Genomic DNA, 21657 nt, shown 5'->3' on the forward strand with positions numbered 1-21657 from the left:
GTCTGACACTTAAGTTAAAGGTCACATATTTGTTTCTCTCCTTTTCAACCAGTTTAAATAACTCTTAGAGTTCCTATAAACACGTGAAGTTTCTTGTTCTAAATCCACTCTGATCATGTCTATAAACCCCTCTATTTCAGCCCTGCTCAGAACAGACTGTTTCTGTAGCTTTAAATGTAAATGAGCTGTGTGTAACCCAGCCCCTCTCTGGAAGGGCTTGGGTGGCTTTGGCTCTCTCGCTCCATGTCCGATTATTTACAGGTAGAAGGCAGACTCAGAGGGTAGAACAAACACGTAGTTGTTGGAGGGGTTACTGACCTGTGTGATGTCATGAAAGAAAAATCTCCAATTGGCCTGTTAGATGTAAGTGGCAACCTCTGGTGTTGGAAAATGAAGCCAATGCGAAGAGCAAAATCCTGCAGTTCTTCGAGTGACCACTTGAGGCTGGCACCAAGAGAACCCAGTCAGATACACACCACAGCCAAAAAAAGCCAGTTTTTGAAGCAGTACATGATTGACAGGTGGGCGTGATGTAACGGTTAATCAGGAGGCTTAAAATCCACTCCAGCTCTCAGCCTGTCGTTATGTTGACTGAAAGTTAGGCTGAGACAGGACGTCCAGCATGGCGGCTGCTACTGATGAGCCTCCAGGGCCTCCTGCCTAACAGATGGCTGACGTCACTCAGGCTTCATCCATTAATATTTACTGTCTCTGATTTTATCACGTTTTCTGAAAAGTGGAGCAGGCAATAGATGGGGAGGATGGACTTTTCTCATACTTTGGGGGGAGGGGGGTTGTAGACAGGGTAGGCACACAAGTGTTACAAAACATGGTAAGTGTTTGTTAAAATTTGCATGTGACCTTAAAAGGGTGGATTTTCCAGTTTAGAAAAAAATTAGGTTAACTAGTTTTTTGGGAAGGTTGGACCCTTTTCAAACCATCACTATTTGATAAAACACTGTACACTATTATATAATCAGAGGCAAAGAAGCAGTGTCAATAAGTTCTTATTAACTTATTACTCTTAGTGATTATTTGTTAATTTGGGGCAGAAAAAGAACCATCACACACATTGTATGTTCAGCTTCACCAACAAAGGGAACATAAAAGAACAACAGACTCGTCCCTTTGGCTCTTTAACGATATTTATTGTGCCAACATAAATACAGCTTCATCACATGCATGAATCCACACAGAACACAGGGCCATTTCTTGAAAACTGCTGCATTTTTTTATATTAAACCAAAGATTCAGTCCCTTTCAAAGCATCGCATCAGTTTATCAGGACAGATCATCTGTCACACAACAGTGCCCAAAGTAAGGCTGAGCAGGTGCCAATAACAAAATCTTGAGATAATGACTGCTGTTGTTGCACAGTGGCACTTTTAACTATGTTTTTGTTTCATGTGAACAATGAAATCAGCCAATGGGCCAAAGGATAAAGACAACCTGGCAGGTAAATCCAATAATCAAGACTGCCATCGAGTAAGGAACACAACAAAGAAAGAACTTGAGTCTGTTTTTTTTTTTTTACAACTTAAAAGAAAAGAACAGTAGAAACATTTCTGTTTTAGGTCTCTGATAAAGACTCGTAAAGGGAACAGAAGGTTGTCACTCCTTTGACTGTTGCTCAACAGGCAGAGAATCTGCAGAACCATCATTTATCTTCAACGAGAGATGAGTGATTTTCAACAGCTGATCTTCTAAGGAAGGAAGTTATCTTTTTTTAAATTGCATACAGAACTTGTAGATTTATGTAGATTAACTCCTGCAGTGGAAATTAGCAAGATGGAGTTGTGAACTGAAGCTGAATTCACCCGCATTATTTATATCTTCACTTACCAAAACTGTCATCAGAAGAGGACGTTTCTTCCTCCATCATACCATCATTGAAATCCTGAAAAATCATCAACCAAGCTTAGACAACAAGTGTTCACATGTGCACTTGTATCCTTATGACAGCCCTGGCAGCTAGCTTGAGTAGAAAATACAGTATTCTCACAGAAGAGCAACTGACCTCGGTCTCTGAACTCTCTGGTGGTAGTGAGAGTAACGGCTAAGATGGTGAAAAATAGAGACAGAAGAAGATCAGAAACCTGGTTACTGTGAGAATCATGTGGAATTTGAAAACTACATGTCATGTTTAGTGGAATCATCATCATATTTACATCAACAATAATACCAGGGTATGAGTGCAATTATTAACATTCTCAAGGTTCAAATTAAAGTGGCCCTTTTTTTACAAATGTACTGGACTGTACACAAGTCCAAATCACATTATTTGGGGCAACCTACGATCCTACTGAGCATCAAGGGCACAAGTCCAAGCACTGAAATACAAACAGATCATGAGTGCCTTATTAACATTGTGTGTAAGCAAATCTACAGCTACAGACACTCAGAGAATACACTAGAAGGAGCCTCTTCTTACAACATTTAAGGCACTGTGGAAGTGCCTGAAGCCTGCATTCCTTCTAAAAGCCAGCAGCGGGAGACTTCAGTGGTTGCAAAAACAACTAAGATTTGTCACTTCTACAGTTAAGTCAATACTTAGGTTGACATTTTCATTCAGGTTTTAATCACTAGTTTAAAGTCTTCTCCAATATAGCATTAAGTTTATTCTTTAATTTAAGGAACCAATTGGAGCAGAATCAAGAGATCAAGGATATAGCCGGTGCAATGCTTTAGGGCATGTCATCTGTGACAAACAGGTTTTTACCACTGATGCTTATCGACCAGGAAATAGATAGCCCATGCTTATTTACCCTCTCATGACCTTTTATGGTTTCAAAATACCATGATGGTGACAGCCTACCAGATGAGATTCAAAGGGTTGGGTTAAAAAAAACAAGTACCGGCAGGTGACATCACCATGGCTACATCCACTTCTTTTGTACAGCGTATGCATACACTGCTACCCCCCTCACACATTCCATCTACATCACAAAGGCTTCACATTTCAACATCACCATCAAACGCAACTTCAAGAGTCAAACTGCCGTGTTGTGATGCATTTCCACTTGAAATGGGATAGAACCAATCACAAGATAGAAGGCGGGACATGACATTGGGATGAATTTGATTGGATCGTTAGATTAGACTAAACGCCCCGAGTGAAGGACACTTGAAATGTTGTACAGAAAAAGAAAAGAAAAACATTATATAAAAATACTTAGATAATGCTTAATTTAAATATTTTGGGTATACATTACAAAATTTACATTTATCACAGAAACACTGGAATTAAAATCTGGAAAATGTAGTACTTAATGGGGAATTTTAGTACTACTTTGAGCATGTGTGAGCATTCACACAAATTAGGCAACAGCTCTTCCTGAAGTTTAACACTCTGGGTGGGACAAAATATAAATGGGGTGATATACTGTTCTCCTTATCTGCGGACAGAACTGTCAAATCATTGGTCATACAAAATCTACATGTTAATAAAAATACAAAACAGGGTTAAACAGACTTCCTGGCAATTTGCCTCCTCACAGTGGTGCTATTGACATGAATGACGGTGAAGTGAACAGAAGTTAATTGACAAAAAGAAGAGCACAGCGAGATAATGCTGGACAGCAGAGAAAAGGAATTAAAGTAATGAAGCATAATAAGAGGTGAAACTGACACCAAACATCAGTGAATACATTAATCCTGCACTGATCCTTTTAAGGGGCTTTCTGTATTCTTGTGTTATTGTATTGTTGTGATATCATGATATGGTTATTATGGGCCATGTATCATGTAGCATATAAGCGAATCACAGTTACCTCTTTTTGTTCGGTGGATGTTTGCACCATCTGCTCTCTGTCTTCTGTTTCTGTGTCTTTCGGTGGTTCTTCAAAACAAAGAAGTATTAATATCATCAGGCTTTCAAACCAACAGAATTTGATCTCTTTCTGCAGCTTAAATTGCAGTGCTGGCACATTTCGGTTATCCAGTCTGATACCTCTGCAGATGTCTGTCAGACAGATCTCCCCAACAAGACAGGTCACCTCTTCAACCAGGTTATTCTAAAAAAGCAACAAAGGAACCTTTCACTTGTCAGTGTCACATGTTTTTCTTATGTCTTATTTCAGCCGAGTGTCGATTTATCTCTTTTACCAGATCTGGACAGGAAACTGAGAAAACTTCAGAATCAGTTGGCAGAGCTGTAAACACAAAAACAGACGACAAAAATATCTCATGGATGCAGTGTTCAAATTTGACATTGGTTCATTGTAACTAAAGTAAACTTGTCTTTAAAGTATACAAAAGGGAAATATAGTATGTAGCGGGTTTGACAAGGTTTTAATTTTGGGGTGTCAAAGATGTTTTAATTTAACCTTCATATCCAAACAACGAAGAAAACAGAACAAACCAGAAAGTTCATCTTCCTGCAGAACCACAGGCTTGTCTTCAATCGTTGAGTTATTCTGAAACAGACCACCTCATTAAAAACTTATCTTAAAAGCTAAACGTTGTATTCACATTCTCTATTGACAGAAATCAGGTCACCTTACCTTGCTATTCAAGGCCTCATCCTGGAGGGAAATGTCTCCACATTCTAGATCATGCTTTGAGGGAGCTTCTGTGAAGATAATTACAATAATATATTGTTAAATATATATATTATATTGTTATAGCAAATATTGTTGGGATCAAGAGGACCAATAACTGTTTGACAATTGTTATAAATCACACCTTTTAACCAAGCCTGCAGAATGTTTCATTGCCCCTTTACAGTGTATTTACTCACCAACTGATTGTTCATGAGGAAGCTCTATACAAGAAACAAGAGATTCTCTTTGGACCTAATTTGAAGAAAATGCACCATTTTAGTGCAAAAAAGGAGATAAAATTTAAGTTCCCAGAATTTACGTACTTCACATGTAATATCAGCATTATGGTGTGGAAACCAGGCCTATATTTCAAACAATGTTTGAGTATTACTTTTCTTGATGAATGTCAAGCTACCACAAATGGTTCTAAATACTACCATCAACCTATTAAAAAGTACCCAACCTTCCTGCTATTGGTCATGCATTTTAATTTTGTAATACTGGGATTAGTTCTTTGGAAATGTACATTATGTTGAAATGTCAAATAAGACATGTTGGCAACAACTTAGTCCACAACCCTAGGTATGTGCGCGACAAGCCAACTCAACGATCTGTCATTCTCACTAGTTGACATCAGAATTACTAGTTAGTTTATTGGATAACTAATTTTCGGGACATTTTCCCACTCAGACTCAGACGGATGTAGGCTGAATCTCAATCACAGGTAAGAAACCGTACTGGCATTCTGGAAATGTTTTTCTCAAATGGCTGAACAGGCCAGTGAAGCGCGAAAAAAAAATTGTCATGCTCTGTTGAAATATAACGAATGCTCAAAAGTATTTTGTGACTTCTTTTGGGTTGGAGGGAGGTTGTGTCTTTGGGTTGTGGGCCACCAACCCAAACGAATGTCAGGGAAAACACCCTTGTATGAGCAGAGCGGTTTGGCAGTACTTTAATCTAGAAAACGGAGGTGAAGTTGTTTGAAGACTTTGTCAGATTAAACCGGCAAATCAACAAGAGCAATGTGTTACCGCATTCAGGACAGGCATCCGGATGCTGAAGAATGCTGGTGCTAGCACTGCTAACCTTTAACCACACTCCAGTCTGAATTTAAATTGGCATTAAATCGACTTTGAAATTAGTCACCTAGGAACATCTCCAGTTAACACCCAGACTTATTTTATGATACAGGGATTCTTTTGTGAATGCCGCTTTGATTGCCAGCCAATTCAAAACATATTTAAGTTTTTGCAAACCTAGGCTTTCACTACTACATCACATAGCCTGAAACTCAGCATAAATACACTGATAAAGTACCTTACATTGGGAAACTGAGTGTGTTGAAAATTACCATTTCCTCTGCTGTCACACAGTAGTGACAATCGTCTTGTGTACTGGAGACTTCTCCGTCACATGGCTCATTAAAATCTGCAGTCCAAAGGACACAAATCATTGATACATTGAAGGATAAACTTAGAAATAAAAAGCATACACTCCCATCTACCAAACAGCAACTTGATGTGGTTCATGGTTAGAATATCTGTTTTACTTTACCTGGGCAGAAATCTACCAAACCAGCCTCTTCAACAGGACAGGTCACCTCTTTCACCCCATCATCCTGTGCAACCAAAAAGAGACCGAATTCACGTATCAGGGGGGAAGTTTTTGCAGGCTGAATTTTAGAATTGTGTTGGCTAAACTATTACCAGATATTGAGAAGAAGCTGTGCAGGAGTGTCCCTCACTGGCAGCTTCATCAGTGTCAGCTAGAGGGTCTGCAGATTCAGAAAGAGATGTGTTGCCTAAAAGCTTCTGAGTGCTTCCCTGCTTATTGAAAAGTATCACACTGCATGTGCACAACTTGATTAATCGTTCATTACATTAAGGCTCAAGTTTGCATTTCTTTAAAGTTTTTATTCACTGACAAGTATTTTCTTTCCTTGTTGTATGTTAGGATTCCCATTATATGTACCAGAGAGCTCAGCTATTCTTCCTGGGGTCCACATGTTGAAAAGGGGACGGGGAAAAGACTAAAGGGTCTTTAAAGCAGTACGCAGGGGCCATATTGTGCATTACGCTTGTGGTGACTTCTTGTTTTGGCTGCATAACTTTAATGGGCCAAAGATCACCTCTGGTTATTTGCACTGTCACATTATTTACCTGTTCAGTAGAGCGGTTTGACTAAGACAAAAGCCCCGTTTCCACCAAGCAGTTCAGTTCGGTTCTTCGCGGTACGGCATGCATTTTGTGGTGTTTCCACTATCAAAAGTCGGGAACGGTCCCCAAATTACCGTTCCGTACCGACCTACTTTTTGCTACCCTTCTGTTGGGGTGCTAAGTAGAGCTGAAGATCTTTGCCCGAACCCGATGGGTTCGGTTTAATTTCTATCATTTCACATGGGCTCGGGCTTGCGCAGTAAATGAGCGGTCAGGTGATGCGTTTCAATTAGCGCGAGAAAGATGCGAAAATGGATGCTGAGGAGGTGAAACGGAGGCTGTCCTTTGGGGATTACATTTTGGTTGCACCGGCAAAAAAAGTAAAGTCTGAGGTGTGGACAAGTTTTGACCATGTGCATACTGAGAATAATGAGCCAGTGGGTTATGTGAAATGCAAAAGATGCGGCATTCTGTTAATTTCGACAGCAAAACGACAGGGTATTTGTCGCTGATAAGGCATGTTGACCGAAGCTGTTCAGTACCTGCCACTAGTGCCCAGGATCAACCTACTATCACATCATTTATTACAGCATCAAAACCCATCCCTGCAAAGGTGAAACAAACGGTAACGGAGAAGTGTGTCAGCTTTTGCTGTAAAGACATTAGGCCTTTTAATGTCGTAAATGGCGAGGGGTTTGAAGAGCTGGCGCAAGAACTAATTAATGTCGGGGCAGCGTATGGGAGGGTTCCCGTAAACTCTGTTATTCCCCGCCATGTGACAATTGCGAAGAGGTGCACTGACATGGCAGAAGAAAGGAGGACAGCTTTAGTACAGAAACTCAAGACTTTGTTGAAGGATGGCACAGTCGCAATGACCACAGACATGTGGACAAAGGATTATCGGAAAATTAGTTATTTGACAATCACATGCCATTTCATAAGTGAGGATATGGAACTGGTGAATAAAACCCTGACAACTACAATGTTCCCTTTGGAAGAGGCAAAGATGGGAGAAAATATCAAACGGGAGATACTCTAACTACTGGTGACAAAGTTTGGCCTTGACGCTTCCTCTCTCAGCAAAATTGTATGGGTGACGGATGAGGGGCAAACATTAAATTAGCTCTGCGGCCATACCAGAGATTGGACTGCATTGACCATGTCATTAATACGGTACTGCGCCGTGGACTCGACAATGCCGAGTTATCCAAAGCAGACAGTGCTCCGGACATAGGAGATACCTTTTCTGCTGCTAAAGCATTAGTGAGGTACGTTAAACAGTCGGGGTTGGCTGCGCAACTGTCAACAACATTGCTGCAATTGGGAGACACTCAGTTCAGTACCGTGTGGCTCACACTGACTTCTATACAGGCCATTTATCATGAGCTCCATGAAAAGCTGGAGGAACGAGGGGAGAGCGTGCGCATTGAAAAAATAGCACCGGACACACTGGGCTTTTTGATAGACTTTCTGAAGCCGTTCTATGAAGCACAGCGGGAACTTGAGGGAGACAAGTATCCAACACTTAATCGTGTGTGTCTCTGGTCTGAGAAACTGAAACGCTACTGTCAGCCCAATGCCCTGGACTCCCCTCAGCAAGCTGTCGTGCATAAATGGCACGAAAACTGGCTCACACGTAAAGTGATAATACAGGACCTCCACAAGATCGCAACATTCCTCTGGCCAAAATTTAACCAGCTGAGAATGTTGTCACAATCAGACAGGAATGCCGTACATGCTCATGCCCGCACTCTTCTGCAAGCCATAGCTGCAGGTGCACCAGATGTGGAGATTCAAGACCCAGAGGTCTCCGGAGTCCAACCCACTCCTCCTCCCGCAAAAAGAGCAAATTTTGCAGAGTGGGAAAATGTACAGCAAGCTGACTGGGAAGATGACGAGGTCACTCACTACATTGAAACGGCTGTCATGGAAAATGAACTGGATGTTCTTGGCTGGTGAAAGATCAACAAACCATCCTACCCAAAACTTGCAAAATTAGCCAAACCAGTACTATGCATCCCGGCCAGTAGCAGCAGCAGTGAAAGGGTTTTCAGTGCTGCTGGACGCACCATCAGTGAGCGCAGGACCTTGCTGAAGCCATCTACAGTGGATTCAATAATTTTCCTCCACAAAAACATGTAGCCTAATCTTGGTGAGTAAAGGTCTTTCAAATTATAACTAAATATTTATTGATTATTAAATGCATAATGTAGATGGAGTATATAGGCTAATGTTGGCATTATTCTTTAATTCAATTTCAGCTGCTGTTCACCGTCGTGTTGAGGCCGGCCCAGATTGTGAAGAGAAGTGGCGAAGCAAATCCCGCTGAACCTTTATCTTTATTTCGTTATTGCCAAATACTTATCTTAGTTTAGAATTTATCTTGATTTAATTTGTTAAGACAATTCTTTAAAGATTTATTTTGGGCTTTTCGTGCCTTTAATGCAGAGAGAGGACAGTGGATTGAGTCGAAAACCAGGGAGAGAGAGCGGGGAATGACATGCGGAAAGGGGCCACGGGTGGAGGCGAACCCGGGCCTGCCGCTCGAGACGAGAGTCTCAATACATGGGACGCGCCCTAACCATTGCGCCACCAGCGCGCCCCATGTTAAGAAAGAAAATTGTTTTACGTAGGCCTATTTAGAGTGCTGAGATGTTACAGAAGACTTATTTTATTTATTTCCAAATGGCCTATAGCCTACGTTGTTCATGAATAAATGATGTTAAAAAATGTATAAATGACTCTTTCTTGACAAAAGGCAAAAGAGCTGGGTGCGTGTGCTCATTTGAATAATGTCGGGCTGTAAACGGGTTTGGGCTTTTAAAAAGCTGTCAATCAAAATGTACTTGTCAGGCTCGGGCCGAATTCTGTCGGGCTCGGGCCTTGTCGGGCCTAACTTTTAAGGCCCGATTACAGCTCTAGTGCCAAGTCTACAAATCCGACCCTAAAAGCTGGAGCTAAACACTGCAGTCCGTTGATTGGTCGAAAGAATCGTCACTTCCTGTGCGACAGCGGTAATAAAGGACGGCTGTATTTTTTCCTCGCGGCATACAGCCGGTCTGAAACAAAGCTTCACTGCGTTTTGTAACAAAGAACAACAAGCCAATGAGAAAGACCACGAATTGCTGGATGTCCTCCATTGTTGCTCTTTGTTTACTGTGTCGCGTTCTTCTTTTGTTGAATTTATTAGCGGGGTATACTGTGTCGCGCTGCTATGATGTCACGCTATTACGTAGCTTACGCGGCTATCAGCATCCGGCTTACCCCCCCCCAAAAAAAGAGTACGCTTGGCTGTGGAAACAAAACCATACCAAACTGTACTGATCCATACTGGACCGCTCGGTGGAAACAGGGCTAAAGGGGCTGACAGTGGGGGATTTTATTTTTATGTTTTTACTGCCATGTCACAGTTTTGCACTTTGTATTGGAAAACTTTATCAATATTGAGTTTAATTAACAAATCAAACACATTTCGACTTTGCTATATTTTTTTAAGGAATGAGTCACAGTTAATGGCCACTTAGTCTATTAGTGGCATTTTATTCATAGTCACTACGATACATTTCAATATGGCAAACTAAATATTGTGGGGAATGTACCTGAACATTTGTCCTCCTGAAGACCCATAGTCTCTTCTTCAGTCATCAAGTCGTCCTAAACCAGAACAGATTATCCATCATTAGCCTGAGGAATGTGTTTACAGCTGGCTTCTATCAATATCAGAAACGAAAACTAGCATACACAGATTAATCCTCTGCATGGAACATACAGTAGCTAAAGGAGTAATTGCTCTTGAGAACATTACCTTGTCATTTGAAGTAACACATGACATATTTTCTTTTGGTTCATCAAGTTTAGCAACGAAGTCCTGCTCAGAGTTAGCCTCTGTGAAGACAATCACAATTACACTTGTCAATCATTTATTTCAACACAGTCTGTCACAGTACAACGCATTTATCTCCACTTAAAATACCCCAATTCAAAGAGTGCCTTATTGTCTATGAAGCTACCTGAAGGGGACATTTTTTTAAGGATAATGTAATTGCTTGTCCTGAAAATGTTGCATGTTTACTGATTTTTACATAATAACATAATCAATCCCTTACCAGACGCAGGAAGTACACAGGAGGCCAGCACTAAATCAGTCTGAGGTGACAGAACACACAAGTCAAACAGAAACATAAAAAAAATCATAACGTGCCAACAGACCAACTACAGTCAGTAGTAATTAAATGTATTTTTTAAAGAAGACTTTAAGATAGAACCTAGTGATACAGATATTTCCACATACCTCTTTAAAGTCTTCAGAAGTGTCGCCAATAGTCTCACACGGATCAAGGCTCTCACTTGGCCAAATGGCTTCACGGGGAAACTTTAGAAAAAAAACACCAAACCAGATTTCATCAAATACCAATATTTATCCAAGTCAGTTGTAGTATGCATCATGTATATACTAATTATATATGCATTGTTGCATAATTTACCATTTTCACTGTTGTTGTACTGCTTACAGAATCATCCCTTTCTTTATCCCCATTTTCATGAGTTGAATCTGGAAATGCAAAGAAACAAAAACAAAAAAACATTACAGCCTAGCAACATACGACCTCAGTTATGTTTTGATGGAAATTAACAAGCCAATATGAGCATGATACAACTGTTTTTTTATAGTTATTTTCTACAATTGCATAATTTACAATTACAAAGGGTTAATTTTAGAAGCTGCCTATTTGATGGTATGCGTATAACCAAGAAACAAAGATGAAAAAGATTAATAAACCATTGCTTACCAGCAAAAATGGTGTCAAGGCTGCTTTCCATGTTGTCGATATGAACATTCCCAGGTGAAGACTCCAAGACCGATGTTGTGATCCCTGAATCCTCTCCGACCTCTGTCAGGTTCTTATCCAACAGACAATATAAGTCATCTTGCCCAATAGTGTCCATCGTTGAAACATTCTCCTTTTCCATCCCTGTGTTGATTTCAGTAGATAAAATGGTCTCATCCAAGCTGCTATCAATGATGTAGGAATCAATCTCTCCAGGTAGTGAATCCAAGTCAGTCATTGCAATCCCTGACTCATCTATGGCCTCTTTCTCATCCAACTGAGACTGTAAGTCATCAGGTTCAAAAGTGTCCATCATTGTGGCACCCTCTTCCTCAGTGTCTTTCTCTGTTTCAGGAGTAAACTTGGCTTCATCTATACCACCATCACATGTCAAAATGAATTTTGGATAGGTTAGAGACACCACCATAGTAGGGACCATATACACCCCTTCCTTGGAAACAGTACTTGTCAGGCTCTCTGTGGTTTTCAGTACTAGAGGTTCAGAGGTCACATTGCCTTCTTTTGAAATCTGATTTCTCTCCTCCTCTTCAGAAACATCAAGAGAATCAGTATGAACATTATCTACAGAGCTTTTACTGTTTCTTGGACTACTTGCAAGTTTTGGGACCCCATTATCTGTAAGACAGTTATGAGGGTCTTTTACACTCTGTTCTTCACTGTGGTATCTTTGAGGGTAAACCCAAGTAACAGAAGCATCAATCTCTTTGTTTTGGCACTCTAGCTCATCCTCTGTTGGCACAGTCTCTTCCACTGTATCGTCACATTGCAGTGTTCTTATGTCTGAATTGGTCAGTTCAACTGCAACAGGATTGTTTTCAGTCATGGAGCTCCTCCACCAGGTTGTCAGTGCCTTGTTCATCACTTCACCTTCACATTCTATCAGCACAATGTATTTGACTTGACCTTCTTCTTTTGTTACTCTTGTGACAATCAGCTGCAAGGCTTTGTCCACTGTGAGTGCCAACAGCTCTTCTACTGCACCGCTGTCCCAGGATCCATTTGAGGCATCCAAGCCTACCAGCTCACATAAAAATGCCTGTGGAGGACTTTCAGTCAGGTCATGGGGTATTTCCCGCACATCTGATACACTGACTTTGGACTTGTTTCCATAATCCACAAAGAAAACAAACAGCTCATCCCCTTCTTTGTTGATAACCTCTGCGCGGTACCAAAGATTATCATCTGAAAATAGAGCAATGCATGGGCTACCAGGGGAAAGAGAGCCTGGGTCAATAACTTTGTGGTTGGCTGTATCCCCAACCTCTGCAACATTAAATGTTATCTTATCAAGCTTTTCTGGGTCTGAATGCTGACACCAAAATGTCTGATCGTCATTTGTAGTTGTGATGTAGATCTCTAACTTTTGTCCCTCTGAAAGCTCTTGTTTGGGGTAACAAAGCGAACAGGATTTCAGTGATTCCTGTAAGATCTCTGGCACCTGCCTGATGTCAGAGTTCTGGGCAGGTATATCTTTCAGTTGTTCAGATTTTCCTGAGTTAATTTCCGAACAATCAGTTGAACACCTTGAAAGCACTTTACAAACGATATCCTCACCACTGTCTGTAAGACTGACTTCCCACACAGATCCAGATTGCCTGATAAACATGCACTTGAGCACCTTTTCTCCACTACCACCCATGTCTTCTTTGAATGCTGACACCACTTCTGGGTCAATCACCTTCTCTTCTTCAAGAGTCAATGCATGGCTCAGCATACAGTGTGTGCTGTACATGGGAAGTTGCAAGAAGGAATTTTGGAGTCTGCCTATCTTAGAAACTGGCAAAATTGTAGTGTTTCCAAAGTCAACAAACTCGACAAGTGCCATCGCGTTACTATGAATTTCTTTTACAACTGCCCGGTACCATGATGAATCCTCTGCAAATTCTGCTTGAACAAGGTCATCTAGTTGCACATCTTTGATGTTGGTTTGGGGGATGGATTTAGCATCATTGAGCTTTTCCACCAACGAGAATATGTCATCCTCCTCTCTGACAAGTTGCACATAGAAACTCAATGGGTTGTTGCAGTGGGAGACATACACTTCTGCTTCCATGCCTGATGTGATAGACTTTGAGGGTAATTCAGCAAGTTTAGGTAGTTTCCCAACATTGCTTTCATTCTGAGATTCTGTGGCAGGTGACTTGGACTTGACAACCTGTTTAGTTTCTGTAGGAAGAGTCACATTTCTTACTTTGATGTTGGCAGCTGCTGGCTCAACCCCATTTTCTGTATTACTCGGTGTCCTTTCACTTGCCTTCCTTTGATGTGGAGTTTGATACAGTCTTAATGGAGCAGCTTTTGCCTTCTGACCATTTTCACAAAGACTGCGAGAAGGCTGAGGTTCAGACTTAAAATCCTTGTCAACATCCCTCCGTTTATGTGCTGGTTTTGAGTCAGAAAGATTTTTTCTGACAGTTTGAGTTTCCTCAGCCTGTTGTGGAACAGCTTTTAGACTCTTTGGAGTTGGATTTCTTGTAGTGTCATGTGCTCTCCATCCCTGGTGAACAACCATATTTTCTGAATGCTCCATCTCAATCTGAAACATCTTCTTGATTTTTGAATTTATTTGAGTGTTCCCGTGATACAGCTCAACCTGCAGTTTACCATCAGGTTCTCGAGCCACTACAAGTGCCCGAAATTTGCATTCTGTCACACTTGTCTCAAACCAGCTGTTCATCTTAGCGGGAGCATCGGCAGGGACATCAGAGAGACTGCACACAAGGGCTTGCACAGGCACAGACATGATGTCAATAGCCTCTCTGGGGACTGGAAGTAAGTCCGATTTTTCCACCTCAATAGTATCCCCATAATCCACAAAATGAACAAGAATTGCTGGCTTCGTGGCCTTGATCTGTCCTCTGTACCACTGTCCATCGGTATACTTTGCAAAGCATAACGTTCCAAACACTTTTGGGAGCTTTACATTCTCAAGCTGATGACAGAGATTGCTAACTTTGATATTGAGATCTTTTATCACATCAGCATTTTTCTCTAGTTGGCAATAGAACTGACTGACATTGTTCACACTTGTCACCGTGACCTGTTCCTCTGTTCCAGTTTTAACATTGTGTGTAGAGAAATAGTATGTGTCCAGGCGGAAAGATGATGCAGCTGGTTTCTTGGGAGGTGCACTTTTAAGTAGATTGACCATGCTGGTAGAGACACTCTCAAATGGAGTTTCTAAATCCACAATGTTGAAGACAATCTTCTGCTCACTGTACATAACAGCATAGATGGTACACTTCAAAATCACAAAGTTGGATGCAGCAGTTTGAACAAAGCTGTGGAACTTTGCTATTGCTTCTTCATTCCACTCATTTGTGGCAGACGTGGGATCAACAGGATTTAACAGACTGCATCGAAAAGCTTGGCCTTGAAGAGTGAGAAATTGTGGACGGATCCTCCGTAGGTCATAGAGGGAGACAGTTTCTGTCTGGCCATAGTCAACAAACAAGACATCCACATGAGGTGTTTCATGTCTGTGAATCACAAGGGCCCTGTACCACATTCTGGTATCTGGGTGGCGAGCGACACAAGCAGTTTCTACAGGAGGCTGAAACTCGCTGCCTTCATAGTAAGCCTGAATGTCATGCATGAGCAATTTCAGGAATCCTGCATTTTGTACTAGCTGGCACCAAAAGTCGTTTGGGCCTTCGATGTAGGACACACAGACATCTAGGACACTTCCAGTAGGAAACATGTGCTCCTTGAAGGTAGGAGTTTGTCTTAGATTACTGGCAAGGCCCACTGCATTTTGGGTCTGGAAAGATGATCCATTGTTGATTTGTACTCCCGAGAGACTGGCATCTAGAAGTTGTACAGTTGGTAGAATAGCAGTTTGCACTGACATTTTGGCTTTGAGTGGTCTCCAAGTCTCTGCCCTTTCAGCATGATCAGAACTACACATCAGTACAGCAAGATCTTTTTCTCCCTCTGCTTCAGGATCTGCTAGTTGGACAACATAGTTCTCATCATATTTTGCCATCACATGTACATTTAGTACTTTGTCTGTTACTGATGTGTTGAAAAAGTCACAGGCACTGGGACTCCATTTTTCATCTTTTGGCCTGACACCAGCCAGTGTGCATTTCAATGCCAGGCGTGGCAGCTTTTTGAACTTGTCAGGAAGCATCCTGATGTGACTCCTATCAACTACTTCAGTGTTTCCATAATCAACAAAAAACACCTTGATTTTTGTCTCACCAACTTCAGTCACAGTTGCTCTGTAGAAGTCACCATCTTTTGCCTTGGAAGCACAGTACAGGCCAACTGTAGGATTTCTTACAACTTTATTCACTGAATCTTTGTACAGATGGTATATTTCATCCATTAGTTCATCCAACTCTTTTGCATAGTTCTGGGTTTTGATCCAGAATTCTGATGGGTCAGATACATGCTGGACAACAGCAGCATGTGAGGAGTTGAGGGACAGGTCTTCAGCTGGTAACTTCTCTACAACTCCTTTCCTTTCTTCCTTTTCCAACATCTTTTTTTGATATCCTTCAAGCGGTGGTGGATGCTGGCGCCTGTATGGAGTGTTACAAATGGCATAATCTTCAAGTGTTTTTTCACTCTCTGAGGAACAACTCAAGTTTGAACCAAACAAGTTGTTCATGTTTGTGTTCTCATCCCCATAGAGTGTGACATAGTAAACACCCTCAGAGATGCTTTGGTACTCGAATTTGGCAATCACTGTCTTGCTCAGAAGGAGTGTTCTGAGATAGTCGATCTGCCTGGTTGTCCAAACAACCCCTTTGTCAATGAGTCCATGGAGGGAGCAATTATAAGTCACTACAGGCATCCTGAAGAACTCTGTAGCCAGTGGTCTGACATTCTCCACTTGAACCAACTGTTTTGTTCCATAGTCAACATTCAACACTTCTACCACTTGGTTGGTTGGGAATACCTGTTGAAGAACAGAGCGGTACCATCTGCCATCACTTCCCCTTGCAGCACATGGAAACCCAATCATTTCTGGACCTATAACACAATTGGTCTTTCTTCCCTCACAACACTGTGTAATCTGTTCTGAGAGTTTTCTCAACTCTTGAGAGAACACCTTCAACTGGCAAAAAATCCTTAGAGGATTTGTCACATCTGTGACTATGACTGTCTCCACTGTTCCTGCTTGCAGCTCTGGGTACATGAATTGCTCTTGTTTGTGCAGTCTCTCACCTTTCAGCATTGGAGTACACCCATTCCCTAGAGGACCTTGAGTTCCACTTTGGGACTGTAGCGACATACGGACATATTCCTGGAACACATCTGGAGACACCTTCTTGGCAATTCCCATCTCATACATTTGTTTGGATATGCAAGGGATGTGCAGCAGAAATGTTCTGTGTGGCAACAAAACATCTTGCACATGTGCCTTGACAGACTTTCCAAAGAGTGATTTCAGAAATTCCAGAGCCACTGGAGACCATCTGTTCTCAGGCGAGAGTGGTAAAACATTGGCTAGCACACAAAATTCCACTTCAGGTGGAAGTTGGAAGTGGTTCTTCTTACCCCATGCAAGCTTACTGGAGGAGGTGGTCAATGTCACCCCTTTGTCAATGAGGAACACACTGTAGTTTGAGCCATTTCTTGAGACTATCCGGGACCTATACCAAGTGCTATCAATCTGAACCAAGCACTGGTCACCAGAATTTCCTTCAGATTCTGTTAAAGTGTTTTCAGGGGACTGAATTTCTTTGGCCAGACACTCATATTCTGCAGCCCTCCCCTGGCTAAATTTTCCCCAGAACTCCACAAGCACACAAAGGGGATGCAAGTGGACCTTGGTTATGAGGATTGTTACATCTGATCCTCGTGTAGGGAGTCCTAATATTGAAGTCATTTTGAAGGTTTCATGAACTCAAGATGCCCATCATTTATCAGCTCTGATCAAGGATTGGGGGCACCAGATGTTATCTGGAAAACATGTAAGCAAACACAGGCACACAAACAATGATACAGGTTAAAACAAAATACAATAAGAATATTTTACTTGCGGTTCAAGTTTAAATGGGTTAAGTGCACTGCTAAAAGTATCTAAAGTAAGTGAAGTATTAAATAATTCTATTTACAAATAATTAATCACCTGATATGTCATTTTAATCACACCAACATTTCTATTTCATGGATTTCTCTAAATTTAAAAAGACACATTACAAATGTAAGCTATACCCCTAAACCTATCCAAGTTAAGAATTTGACTTTTTCAAACTTTGGAGCAGGGTTGACTAAGTCCCAATTTTCTCGTAGAATTGGGCTACTTTATAGGTGCTGCAGAGGATAGATTTTTTTTTTTTTTGTCCGCATGTTGAGTGGACCCATTTTTAATGTCCAGTAAATTAATAATAAAAATCCATAACAAAAACAACTTTCCTAATGCACAATTCCAACCAAATCGACAAGCAGATAAGCAAGTACACATGGAATATGTGTGCCAGCACAGTCCCGCTGTGCTGGCACACACATAATCATATCTGGATCAGAGTCCTGCACCAGGAGAGACAGAGAGAGAGTGTGTGTATTTGTGTGGGAGATAGGGCTGTCAAAGAATATTCAAAGTTCAAATATATAATCGAGTTAAAAAAATGTAAAGAACATTCAGATGTGGAAATGAATGTTCAGGGAAAAAGCATTGTACTACCCTTAAAACACGTTTTGCTCAATAACAAGCAAACACCAGACAAACCACCTGCAGTGACAGAGATTAAGAAAAAAAAATCTTGCAGCTCCCTGAGGAAGCAGCATAGCGAGGAAAAGTAATATATGATGCTGGACAAAGAAAGTTATCTGGATCTGCACTTCAATCGCCTTGTTCATTTAAAAGAGGGACAAAAACGGGAGGTGCAGGTGGCTGTACTTGAGGAAATGACACAAGTTAGTCTGACAGTAAGCAATAGCAGTGACACCGGTACAGAACAAGATCAGCAAACTGCTGGGAACGCACTCTACCGGCTATGGGGAACAGAATATTATATGCAAAGGCTATATGAGAGAATTATATGCAGAACCACTTCAGTTGTTTTTCTTTTTTTATGGTCGAGAGAGTGAGTGAGTGCACACTCGGTCCAAACACAAAGCACGGAGCAGATAGAGAGGAGGGAGAGGGAGCGAGAGAGATCAGTGGTATAATTAAGGTTTTATGCTATGAGACAGTATTTTATTGTTGGTGTTGTGTTCAAGTAAAAAAATATACACACACTACACACTTATAAGTACTTGCACATACCTTTAAGTACTTGTACACATATAGCCCCAGTGCTAAACAGCACATTGATGAGGTGGCATTGATAACTGGAATACATGCACTCAAAAGCCAATCATATAATTGAATACATGCCTAGAGAATTCAGGCAGAATTGTCTGTAACTGTAGTCAATTCATGTGCATGTTTACAGATAGACCACACACAAACTTTTCATGCAGAACTGTCATTGCACTATATACACTGTGGCAAAGAGTTGCACTTAATCACTCACTCACTATTAAATACCCAAACAGGCCGTGTTAAAGTAGAACCTTTAAAGTTTTGGTATTGTAATTAAGCCACAATTTTTTTCTAGGATTGAGTGTTTTTTTTTCTTCTTGTGCCTTACTTGAATTTACACACTGCAATGTGATTACATTGCAATATCAATGTTGAACAAGAAATCAAGCAGCCCTTACTCCTGCAATCCAAAGGTAAGGAATCATTGTACACTCTTAGAAACCAGTTGATTGAAACAAATGTTTAAACTACTTTCAAAGACGTCTGCTGGAAAAGTGGTGTGATGAGGTGGGAAAACACTGCCATTATACCAAATTACTCACCCAAATCCCTCTATTTCTGATTATCAAGGTGATGATGGAGCTGACACAAGTCTTGCAGAGAGCAGAGGGAAATCTGAAATCATGAGGCCCAGGAAATATCATGATATATCTCTGATATTGAATCAAGCATTTGTTTGTCTTCAAAATAGACTGCGTAGGGTTTAGTTGAAGTAATAACAGTTAAACTAACTCTAAAGGGGATTAATAGAAGAGTCAAAGGAAAAATTACAACAAACATAAGCTTACTACATTCAGGCCATGCTTGTTTGTTCACATAGTTTAATCCAAGTCAGTAAGAGATAATATCTTGTTTGAACAACTTTTCCTGCAAATGAGGAATAATTAATCTATCATCAAAAAAATAGTAAGGGTGTTCTATTTTAGGAAGAACATAGATAAGGGCAGTTTTAAACTAAACTCAAATGTTTGGTGGGTTGGCTTAACATTTCTATAAACTGTTAATAAAAACAGTGAACAAACAAAGAACTGCTACATCTACACTACTGCACCATAGTTCAGTTAAATTACAAAAAGCTTATTTTTCAGAGTAGGCTGACATTTAAAAAAAAAAAACACATAGCTAAAATTACTTGCATACTGTGGGAATCATTAGCGTCCTTATTACTTAAAGAAATGATGAAGGCCCTTAAAGATCTAGCACCTTTTAACTATCTTACAGTAACACGGAGATGTATAATATGCTCTTGAATCTCTGTAAATTATGAGGGACAAAAAATGACTAAAGTATAAATTAATTAATGAATTAATAATAAATAAATGTTGGGGGAAATGCAAACAATAATGTATAAATAAATAAATAAATGCATCAATAAATATCTAAATGCTGAAAACAATACATCAATGAATAAATAATAAATACACTTTGTTAATGAAAAAGGCTATTTATATATTTTTACATGTATTTATTCATTTATTAGCGTATTTCTACAGTTATATATGTATCAATGCATACACTTCCACATTAATTGAGTTATTAATTTATTTCTGTATTTTTACATTTACACATCTATTTATTTATGTGTCCAGGTCGTAAGAGGAAAAGTATATATGTAAATTTGCTTCTGTCTGTTTTTCAAAATTTACCAATCCTACTTCAGTAATGTTAGGACGGCCCACTTAATTTACATATTTACTTTTCCTTGTACAACATGGACACAGAAACACATAAATAAATATATGAATATATTTATTTATATATGTATTGATGCTTTAATTTAATTATGTATTTATTTACACATTATTGTATGCATTTCTCCCAACATTTATTTATTTATATTTTAGTCATTTTTTGTCCCTCATACATTAGCGTCCTTATTAGTTAAAGAAATGATGAAGGCCCTTAAAGATTTAGCACCTTTAACTATCTTACAGTAACACAGAGATGTATAATATGCTCTTGAATCTCTGTAAATAAGACAGAAAAAACGGGTCGAAATTATGAGTCAACAGACAATACAATTTAATGAGAACTAATCTATCAGCTACAATATCGATCTGTTAACGTTATGTGAAGGTAACAGCATCTATTGGTCTCATATTGGTCTGGTTTGTGTTAACAACTGAATGAAAACATCGATTAACCGGGTTTGCTGTTGAGTAATACTCACCAATCTACAACATGAAGCTAACTCATTTTCTGTACTATTTAACATCAAAAACGTCAGCTTACAGGTCATGAAACAAGTTGTCAAACTTAAAACTCACCTCTTTTATTCAATGAGGTCTGCCAAATAAAGTACAGTTGTAAGTTAACCAGGTAAGTTAACCAGGTGAATCCATAAACAGCCGCGGTGCTACTAACGTCCCTCCAACCGCCAAAACTTTTCAGATTGTCCGTCTATGCTAATCCTCTCTCCGTGTTTGTTCTGATGTTCACTGCTGTGACAGATGATCCGTCTTTTTTCTGACGAAGATGTTTTATCCAAGCGACAAATTACAAAAAAAAAAAACACCACATGAAACCGAAAGTTAGTAAAGGTTAGTTATTATCAGCTAGCGTTAACTAGCACGACACCACGCAGCGTGCAGAAACTTGACTGCTTTTTTTCGCCTTTTTTTCTCTCCCGCACCGGAAGTGGCTTTCGCGTTGCCCTGACGATCAAGTAAAGGCAGAAACGACGAACGATCTTTTCTGATTACTTTTCTAATTTTATGTTACTTTGAAACGATAGAAATTCGTTGTTTTAATTTTTAATCAAAATATAACAAAAATGAAATTAACTTTAGGCTAGGCAAGTTTGAAAATGCTTTACATAAAGACATCAAAAGCATCATGACAAAGGGCTG

The 21657-nt window shown here is 40.1% G+C and overlaps 1 protein-coding gene across 1 annotated transcript; it reads right to left on the reverse strand.

The window, feature by feature from the left end:
• Positions 1–1127: 1127 nt before the first annotated feature.
• Positions 1128–17386, reverse strand: tdrd6 (tudor domain containing 6). The gene is made up of 18 exons (XM_029276928.2): positions 11488–17386; positions 11182–11249; positions 10989–11069; positions 10804–10843; positions 10503–10582; positions 10297–10351; positions 6248–6315; positions 6096–6159; positions 5893–5969; positions 4739–4793; positions 4503–4570; positions 4361–4415; positions 4105–4151; positions 3950–4013; positions 3771–3838; positions 2018–2056; positions 1843–1897; positions 1128–1703 (listed from the first exon to the last, which is right to left on the reverse strand). Exons 1-18 carry the CDS (start codon positions 17384–17386, stop codon positions 1612–1614), a joined length of 6975 nt encoding a protein of 2324 aa, XP_029132761.2. The 3' UTR covers positions 1128–1611.
• Between the last annotated feature and the right edge of the window lie 4271 nt (positions 17387–21657).

Source organism: Labrus bergylta, chromosome 15 (genome assembly GCF_963930695.1).
Source record: "Labrus bergylta chromosome 15, fLabBer1.1, whole genome shotgun sequence".
Lineage (NCBI taxonomy): Eukaryota > Metazoa > Chordata > Actinopteri > Labriformes > Labridae > Labrus > Labrus bergylta.

Coding starts and splice junctions, on each gene's coding strand:
- tdrd6 (XM_029276928.2), bottom strand. CDS start 17,386: ATGACTTCAATATTAGGACTCCCTACACGAGGATCAGATGTAACAATC. Junction 11,250..11,487: donor CCTTGACACCATTTTTGCTG/GTAAGCAATGGT, acceptor TTGCATTTCCAG/ATTCAACTCATGAAAATGGG. Junction 10,583..10,803: donor CTGTGTACTTCCTGCGTCTG/GTAAGGGATTGA, acceptor TTGTCTTCACAG/AGGCTAACTCTGAGCAGGAC.